At 51.1% G+C, this 9,997-nt stretch overlaps 1 protein-coding gene across 1 annotated transcript in view; it reads left to right on the forward strand.

Annotated features, from left to right (window-relative positions):
* ACLY (ATP citrate lyase) overlaps positions 1-7,285 on the forward strand; it is a 30,762-nt gene extending 23,477 nt beyond the window's left edge. The window contains 9 exon segments of the mRNA XM_075580300.1: positions 366-493; positions 885-978; positions 1,272-1,426; positions 3,480-3,630; positions 4,573-4,716; positions 5,169-5,282; positions 6,035-6,117; positions 6,450-6,526; positions 6,871-7,285. Of these exon segments, the coding sequence (XP_075436415.1) occupies positions 366-493; positions 885-978; positions 1,272-1,426; positions 3,480-3,630; positions 4,573-4,716; positions 5,169-5,282; positions 6,035-6,117; positions 6,450-6,526; positions 6,871-6,965 (1,041 nt within the window). The 3' untranslated portion in view covers positions 6,966-7,285.
* The last annotated feature ends 2,712 nt before the right edge of the window (positions 7,286-9,997 follow it).

Here is a 9,997-nt window from a genome sequence, read left to right on the forward strand (position 1 = left end):
CATGGCTGCCACTGTCACCTGGACTGGTCACTACTCGATTCGCTGCGTCTTTGCTTTCTTGAGCAGTGATTCCTGAGCCCCTAACGAACCCTCAAATTATGGCGTTTGTCATTGTAATCTTTGCAATTAGGCCACATTTTAATTGGGGTAATAAAAGCTACGAACAAATCCTTGTTCTAGAACACCGGTCGTAAACGTTGGCAACGCGTTTCGCATCCGACCGCCATCACTGCGTTCCACACCCTCACCCAGTGTTACGTGGCTTAGTGGGGGGTGGAGGTTGCCTCGAAACCCTCGCCGCGACCCGTTGGGAGGTGGGCACCGTCGTTGACCCCGAAACGCTCTTGTTCTCCCGTCACGCGCAGGTGCAGTTCGGCCACGCGGGGGCCTGCGCCAACCAGGCCTCTGAGACGGCCGTCGCCAAAAACCAGGCCTTGAAGGAAGCCGGAGTCTTCGTCCCGCGCAGCTTCGACGAGCTGGGAGACGTGATCCAGTGAGTGGGACGCCCCCCGGGGTTTAGCGGCAGATGGCTCACACTGGCCCTGACCAAACATGGGGCAAGTCGCCGCTTGGCACCAAATGGAACCCAATCCCGGCGAATCTTTTTAATAGGATAAACGTTGGGAGGCTGGTGTGTAATCGGTCTATATAATCTTTGTCATATTTCGGACTCTCGCCTGATCAAGTGGGACACGGTTGTCCTCTCTGCGGACCCCGGCCTTTTGTCAGTCACTTGAGGTTGGGCCTAGAAGACCCATCGCAGAATAACTTGATTAGAATGTTGGCTCTTTGGGGCAGAGACATAAGTGACCCAGTGCCTGCAGGGCTGTAAGAACCAAAGGGTGACCATGTGGGGCGTGGGGTGGTGTGTTTTTGTTTTTAAGGTCGGTGTACAAGGATCTCGTTGACAAAGGAGAGATTGTGCCCGCCGAAGAGGTGCCCCCTCCTACGGTGCCCATGGATTACTCCTGGGCGAGGGTGAGTGTGGGTTGAGCGGGCTACAGCATTGTGGGGGAGGGGTGGGTGCGGGGAAGAGAGTGGGAGGGGAAGGGTGTGTGCAGGAGAGCGGGTGTGGGAGGGGTGCGGCGAAGAGTGGGATGGGGGGTTTGTGTTACTTTGCCCCTACGTGGGACTGCCCCTTTAACCCATTTAACACGCCCCTGTCATTGGGTCACTTAGCCCCTACGTGGGACTGCCCCTTTAACCCCTTTAACCCATTAAACACGTCCCTGTCGTTAGCTCACCTCCCCCTCTCACGTTCCTCACCCCAGGAGTTGGGTCTTATCCGTAAGCCGGCCTCCTTCATGACCAGCATCTGCGACGAGCGCGGCCAGGAGCTCATCTACGCCGGCATGCCCATCACCGACGTCTTCAAGGAGGACATCGGCATAGGGGGCGTCCTGGGGCTGCTCTGGTTCCAGAGACGGTGAGAGCTCCGGGGGGGGGGAGACGTGTCGTATGGATGTTACCACTAGACCACTGAAAGCTGATTGGCTCGATGAGACGGGAAGTCTTCCCGCAACCCCAGTAAGGATGTCGGTAGTGGAAGCGTTGGTCCATAATACACCATGTAGCCAACGTTTCTACCCAACATTGCTACCATCATCAGGCAGCATGTGCCTACAGCGTTGCCGTTGGGCCTTATCGAAGGTTCCCAGTGTGTGATGGGATTGTATCTTCTATATGGGTGGCGGTGTACTCGGCGCTATGTAAACTTCCCTGACCCCCAAGAGCTTACAATCTTAAGTTTGTTGCCCGAGGCACGGAGAGATGCCGCGAGTTTGGTATCCCAGGGTCACCAGGCGCGGGCACAGCGATTTCAAACGGGAATCGCCCACTCCGAAGGTAGTGACGCAAAGACGGAGCCCGTGGGTAGGGAGGCTGGCGCGGTTATAGGGTTGATGAAGGCTGTTCGCTCGTTATATTGTTGGACACGTTGAATTTATAGGATGTTGTGTTTTAAGGGGAGTTTGATTTATAGGGTGTTATATGGCGGGGTGTTCTCGTGTAGGATGAGTTAGGTTATAGGATGTTATATGGCCTGGTGTTCTGGTATAGGGTGAGTGGTAGTGTAGGATGAGTTAGATTATAGGGTGTTATATGGCAGGGTGAGTGGTAGTGTAGGATGAGTTAGATTATAGGGTGTTATATGGCAGGGTCTTGTGGTATAGAGTGAGTGGTAGTGTAGGATGAGTTAGATTGTAGGATGTTATATGGCAGGGTGTTCTGGTATAGGGTGAGTGGTAGTGTAGGATGAGTTAGATTGTAGGATGTTATATGGCAGGGTGTTCTGGTATAGGGTGAGTGGTAGTGTAGGATGAGTTAGATTGTAGGATGTTATATGGCAGGGTGTTCTGGTATAGGGTGAGTGGTAGTGTAGGATGAGTTAGGTTATAGGATGTTATATGGCCTGGTGTTCTGGTATAGGGTGAGTGGTAGTTTAGGATGAGTTAGGTTATAGGATGTTATATGGCCTGGTGTTCTGGTATAGGGTGAGTGGTAGTGTAGGATGAGTTAGATTATAGGGTGTTATATGGCAGGGTGTTCTCGTGTAGGATAAGTTAGATTATAGGGTGTTATATGGCCTGGTGTTCTGGTATAGGGTGAGTGGTAGTGTAGGATGAGTTAGATTATAGGGTGTTATATGGCCTGGTGTTCTGGTATAGGGTGAGTGGTAGTGTAGGATAAGTTAGATTATAGGGTGTTATATGGCCTGGTGTTCTGGTATAGGGTGAGTGGTAGTGTAGGATGAGTTAGATTATAGGGTGTTATATGGCAGGGTGTTCTGGTATAGGGTGAGTGGTAGTGTAGGATGAGTTAGATTATAGGGTGTTATATGGCAGGGTCTTGTGGTATAGGGTGAGTGGTAGTGTAGGATGAGTTAGATTATAGGGTGTTATATGGCCTGGTGTTCTGGTATAAGTTGAGTGGTAGTGTAGGATGAGTTAGATTATAGGGTGTTATATGGCAGGGTCTTGTGGTATAGGGTGAGTGGTAGTGTAGGATGAGTTAGATTATAGGGTGTTATATGGCAGGGTCTTGTGGTATAGGGTGAGTGGTAGTGTAGGATGAGTTAGATTATAGGGTGTTATATGGCAGGGTCTTGTGGTATAGGGTGAGTGGTAGTGTAGGATGAGTTAGATTATAGGGTGTTATATGGCAGGGTCTTGTGGTATAGGGTGAGTGGTAGTGTAGGATGAGTTAGATTATAGGGTGTTATATGGCAGGGTCTTGTGGTATAGGGTGAGTGGTAGTGTAGGATGAGTTAGATAATAGGGTGTTATATGGCAGGGTGTTCTGGTATAAGGTGAGTGGTAGTGTAGTATACAATAGGGAGACTTGTGCTATAGGATGTCCTGTTATAGGGTCAGTCATACTACTGGGCAGCCCTCCCGCTCTCCGGAGACCGTTCCTCACCCCAGTGTCCTCTTTCCCCCCCCCCCTCTCCTCTCCCCCCCCCCTCTCCTCTCCCCCCGCAGGGTCCCCAAGTACGCCTCCCACTTCATCGAGATGTGCCTGATGGTGACGGCCGACCACGGCCCGGCGGTGTCCGGGGCTCACAACACCATCGTGTGCGCCAGAGCCGGCAAAGACCTGATCTCCAGCCTGACCTCCGGGCTGCTGACCATCGTAAGATCACCGTGCGGGTCCCGTGACACGTTCCTGGGGGGAGGGGGGGGGAGGGTTTGTGGCCGGGTCATAGGGCAGCGGCGGAAAGTATTGGAGGGGGCTCCCATAATGGTTCTCTTGGGGAGGGAGGATTTATACCACGGGCTTCTTTTCATCGTAATCGGCTAAGTAAATCCATTTATTTATTTTTTGATGGGGTCATAAAAATGGCCGCCTGTGTGTGTTTCTGGGAGCCTGGCGACCAGGCCCTGATCAATTGCTGCAGAATTTATTCTTGGTTTGGAGAAGAGACTCTGACTAACGCCATGTACTGTCCGCTATTCATAAATATGATTTTCAGTTCGATTTTTAGATTTATGAGGTCAGTCCCTCCTAGGGGCAAAGTGTACTAACGGCAGTGACATGGTTAAGGGGTCAGTCTCTCCTAGGGGCAAAGTGTACTAATGGCAGTGACATGGTTAAGGGGTCAGTCCCTCCTAGGGGCAAAGTGTACTAATGGCAGTGACATGGTTAAGGGGTCAGTCCCTCCTAGGGGCAAAGTGTACTAATGGCAGTGACATGGTTAAGGGGTCAGTCCCTCCTAGGGGCAAAGTGTACTAATGGCAGTGACATGGTTAAGGGGTCAGTCCCTCCTAGAGGCAAAGTGTACTAATGGCAGTGACATGGTTAAGGGATCAGTCCCTCCTAGGGGCAAAGTGTACTAATGGCAGTGACATGGTTAAGGGGTCAGTCCCTCCTAGGGGCAAAGTGTACTAATGGCAGTGACATGGTTAAGGGGTCAGTCCCTCCTAGGGGCAAAGTGTACTAATGGCAGTGACATGGTTAAGGGGTCAGTCTCTCCTAGGAGCAAAGTGTGCTAATGGCAGTGACAGGGTTAAGAGGCGCTGCCCTCAAGGCGTTGGGACGGGGAGAGCCGGCTGACGCGTTGCGTTGCTCCCGCAGGGGGACCGTTTCGGAGGGGCGCTGGATGCCGCCGCCAAGATGTTCAGCAAAGCGTTCGACAGCGGCCTGATCCCCATGGAGTTCGTGAACAAGATGAAGAAGGAGGGGAAGCTGATCATGGGCATCGGGCACCGGGTGAAATCCGTACGTGTGTTCGACCGTGGGACGCGGGGTGGGGGGGGGGGGGGGGGGGCGGGGGTCGAGAGCGTCCCACATGGTGCCAATTCAGCTCAGAGGACCTCCTCGTTCCCGAGATATCGGGGAAGGTGGCGCCAGTGACATCCCGTCCATGCGGGCCAATGGGAAGACGTTGCAGCTTCCTCTGGGCCCGTCATGCGCGTGGAGAGGGCTCGGCCGCCATTTTGTTTCCCCTGAAGTGGCTGGCAACACCTTTCCCCCCCCCCCCCCCCCTGGTAAATATCTCAGGAAGCAGGAGCCTCCCAAAGCTAAGATTTAACCTGGTTCCACTCTGGAGACCCCCCTTTCCATACACGGGGGTCCGTCTCGCATCCCGATTTTTTTTTAAGGTTCACATGGGACCCCTTGCGGCAGAGACGTGTCCCGCGGCTCACCGCCTTGCCGACTCTTTCTTTCAGATCAATAATCCGGACATGCGGGTGCAGATCCTGAAAGACTACGTGAAGCAGCACTTCCCCGCCATCCCGCTGCTGGACTACGCCCTGGAAGTTGAAAAAATCACCACTTCAAAGGTTAGGGCAAAGGCTTAAAAACATCCACCCACCCACAGCTGCACAGCCGCCCGTTCTTGGTAACACAGCAGGGCCCAGGAACGAGTTAGCAGGCCTCCACAATAGCGCTGTTCTAATGGTCACTCCCAGAATCCTTTGCGTGTCCGGCCAGCTAGAACGTGAAGATGGAGGGCAGCCTTCCATTATCCACTTCAAAAGTGTGTGTGTGTGTGTGTGTGTGTGTGTGTGTGTGTGTGTGTGTGTGTGTGTGTGTGTGTGTGTGTGTGTGTGTGTGTGTGTGTGTGTGTGTGTGTGTGTGTGAATTGGGAGACATTGCTCATAATGTTGATTACTTTTTGACACTCCCGTGGCGTACAAGTATTTATTGTGGTCTATACTGACTTGATCTAATCTCTCTTACCGGGCAGCAGAACACACACACTCCTGAGGCACCTCACACGCAAGCGGCCATTTTGATTTTTTTTTATATATATACATAAACAAAATGGCCGCACACACTGTGTGATTTTTGCCTCAGCAGTAGAACCAGCTGTGTGTACACACATCCTATCCCGGACATAACATAGGGATCCGTTTTGGCAATGTGCATGAAAGCATCCATTACTAAATAAGCATTAGAGGCGAGGAGCCCCCCCCCCGCGCTTACCCCTCGAGCCTGTGGGTTCGTTCTTCCTGTTACGTTGTACACAGCTTTTTATTTACCTATTGAATATGTTTGCGCCTTTTTCTTGACGCGCTTGTCCCTCCCTCAGAAACCCAACCTCATCTTGAACGTCGACGGCCTGATCGGGGTGGCTTTCGTGGATCTGCTGAGGAATTGCGGTTCTTTCACCCGGTATGATGGGAAGACGTGTGGCATGGCGGGGGGCGGGCGAGTATGCGGGGGAGGTGTCCTTGTCTCATTTGCCACGGAGGGGAGGACACGCTCAGGAGGGGTGGTAGGCTCGTGGGGGGAAATGTGGAGAGGTCTTTCTCCTCCTGAAAGGGCAGTGGGTGCGCGGAATAGTGCCGTGTCATCCGGACTTCCCCGACGCGTAATTAACCTTCGCTCTAATTCTCACGGCGTCGGCTTGACTGGCCGTGGAAGCCCGGCCTGCTGGGAGGCTCTTGTACTACGGAGTATGTTGGCATCGTTCTCATTTAATAATGGGATTTCTCTGTCCTCAGGGAGGAAGCGGATGAATACATCGACATCGGGGCTCTGAACGGGATCTTCGTGTTGGGCAGGAGTATGGGGTTCATTGGTAAGTGACGTCCGTCTCTATAGCCATCGTAGAGGGTCCCCACCGTCCATGTGTCCCCTTCACCTCTTTCTAACTCTAGAGAAGCAAAACCGTGAAGATGACCTCCACTGGACACCAAGGTGTCAACCCCCCTGTGGACTTGAGCGGCCAAACGATTCCATAGAATTCAGCTCCCCCAAAACTGACCTGTTAGGCCCCAAGCCTGAAGTAGTAGTATCCACATTGCAACTCTCTCCACCAGGGCACCAACCACCGAAGCACAGAGCTGACCACTAACGGGGGGAGGTCTTATTAGTTGAAGCCCTCTTCTGCGCTTTGACCGGATGTTTTTGCTGTTGTTTCAGGGCATTACCTGGACCAGAAGAGACTGAAACAGGGGTTATACCGCCACCCCTGGGACGATATCTCCTACGTCCTGCCCGAGCACATGACCATGTAAGAGACGTCGTCGAAGGGACACTCCACCGAGGAGGAGAACCAGCCAGATGGGACGCGGCCATCACCGCAAGGGGACCGCGCGAAGCTCGGCGTTCGCACGCCACGCAAACCCAGCCATACCGTTGTTTTTACATCTTCCTGTTTTTTTTTCCGTCTTTGTTTTTATTATTATTAATATTATTATGGGGGGTTTTTTTTTTTTATTTTTTTTTTTCTCCTGGTTCTTGTTTTTAACTTTAATTTTGATACGTGTTGAGATTTTTCAATTGTGACATCAGCCTCTGTTCACCGCTGTATTTATTAAACGGGCAGCAGCATCGACGCGCGCGTCTCTCGCCTCGTTTTGACCTCTCCGGGTTCGTGTTGGGTGGAGGAATTTATTCGAGCGGCATGTTGGTGTTTCTGCTTGGGTGCGTTTTTTTGATTTGCCGTAGTGGTTTGACAGCAGACCAGACACTTACCCCCAACGTTACCCGATCCGCTTGGTTTCTGTCATATTTCAGGTTCCCCTGTGTCCAGGTTTCTAAATTCTGTTTCAACCACCTCTGCTGGGCGGCCAGTCCATGCAGCCACCCTTTCACGTGAAGAAAGTATTCCTTACTTTCCCCCTGAGCCTCTCTCCCTCCAGCGTCGGAGAACGTCTCCTTGTTCTAGCTTCTCTCTCTGACACAGGCTTCCCTCCTGTACTTTCATACCCTTTTATATATGTGGCAGTGTCTCTCATATCCCCCTCTCCCTTCTCCCCTCTAAGCTGCACATATTAACCCTTTATATATGTGGCAGTGTCTCATATCCCCCTCTCCCTTCTCTCCTCTAAGCTGCACATATTAACCCTTTATATATGTGACAGTGTCTCTCATATACCCCTCTCCCCTCTAAGCAGCTTTTCCTGGCTTCTAAAGGGCAGACACTAATACCAGGAACGATCGGATGGGAAACCGCAGACCCCATTCGATCCTCCCAGAGGATACACACACATCCTAAGCATAAAGGAAATTGCCTGGTTTTAACCCCTTCGCTGCCAGGGTTTGCTTTGCTACCCACGGCAACTAAATAAGTCTTCGCCCCACAAACGAATGACGCCAACCCTTCTGTAGGAAGTTGATCCTTTATTATAAAATGTTAGAAACCCCACGTTTTAGAAACCTTTTTATATCATTTATGTATAGAAAAATTATTAGAAATAAATTTCAATTTCAAATGGCAAGCCTCCTCGATCAAATACCTCGGGGTGTATATAACCAGAGATTATAAATTCACTCTATAAAGCAAATTACCCGAAATTGTTCAGGACTCTAAGGGAGGATCTCAGAATCTGGGCCGGATTTGGCATTTCCTGGTTCGGGAGAATCCAGAGTATTAAAATGAATCCCCTGCCCAGGGTGCTCTATCTATTCCAGACCCTACCAATACCTTTAGTACAAGCTGATGTCCTCTCATTACAGTCTCGTACAGGCATACCCCGCATTAACGTACGCAATGGGACCGGAGCATGTATGTAAAGTGAAAATGTACTTAAAGTGAAGCACGACCTTTTCCCCACTTATCGATGCATGAACTGTACGGCAATCGTCATATACGTGCATAACTGATGTAAATAACGTATGTGTAACGGGCTCTATAGTCTCCCCGCTTGTGCACAGCTTCGGTACAGGTAGGGAGCCGGTATTGCTGTTCAGGACGTGCTGACAGGTGCATGCGCGAGCTGCCGTTTGCCTATTGGGCGATATGTCCTTACTCGCGAGTGTACTTAAAGTGAGTGTCCTTAAAGCGGGGTATGCCTGTATACTGAATTTTATTTGGAACAACAAGCCCGCGAATTGCGAAGAGCATATTAAAACGGCCAGTTATGAAAGGGGGAATAGCGGTACCTTGCTTGTTGGCATATTACAAAGCAGCCCAATTGAGCCAAATTGTCCAGTGGCACTCAGACCCGTCCTTGCGGAGATGGGTGGCGCTGGAAAGAGACTGCTGTGCACCAGTGGAGCTGCACGATTTAATTTGGCTTCCCAAGCGTTGTGGAAACACAATAAAGACGCTGCTTCAGGCCATGGCGAACTCTCTGGCAGTATGGGGGAATTCCAAATTTAGACACAAGCTGACCACCAAACAATCCCTGATGATCCCGTTATCCGGATTTCGCTCCGGGGATGCTTAGTAAAAACTTTCTAATCTGGTCTCAGTCGGGTTATAAACGACTCAAAGATCTGGAGGGGGAGGAAATTTATTAAAACATTTGAGCAAATTAAATCGGAAAAGGGAGTGCCAAACGCAGAATTATTTGGATACCTCCAGGTCAGAACTTTTTACAATAAATTCCCAAGTAGACCTCCAAGAACGAATTTTGAGCAAATGTGTTCGAGAGGAACGGACACACGGGGACTGACCTCTAGGACGTACATGGAAGTGATCTGCCCTGGGGAGACGGACGAACCCCGACACAACTACATGACGAGATGGGAGACAGATTTAGGGGAGACACTAGAGGACGAAGACTGGGATCATATCCTACAGGCTGCAGCCAAAAGCTCGGTCTGTGCCACCTTAAAGGAGAACGCATATAAGGTCCTCATGCGTTGGTATCATACCCCACTCAAACGATCTAAATTTGTTAAAGGGTATTCGCCGCTCTGCCCAAAGCAGTGCGGGGAATCAGCGGATCTAAAACATATGCTGTGGTCTTGCCCGAGGGTGGTCCCGATTTGGGAAAACATTAGGGAATGGTTACAGAGGATCCTCAACTTGGAGATCCCCCCCCTGGATCCGTGGCTGTTCCTCTTGGGCAGGCGAATCCAGGGATTTGCCAAAAGCGGCACACAAGCTGGTTGCACATTTTCGCAACCGCCACCCGATGCGAGATCGCGGCAGTATGGAAACGAGATGAAATACCAATTATCCCCCAGAATTCGGAATAGAATTTGGCACGTTTGCCAGATGGAACAGCTGACCAGTTGGGTCAAGTAACTCTGGCTCAAATTTCCTCAATGTACGGGCCCCATGGATTGCCCAGATAGACATCCCAAGGGTAGATGC

Source organism: Ascaphus truei, chromosome 23, assembly GCF_040206685.1.
Source record: "Ascaphus truei isolate aAscTru1 chromosome 23, aAscTru1.hap1, whole genome shotgun sequence".
Classification (NCBI taxonomy): Eukaryota; Metazoa; Chordata; class Amphibia; order Anura; family Ascaphidae; genus Ascaphus; species Ascaphus truei.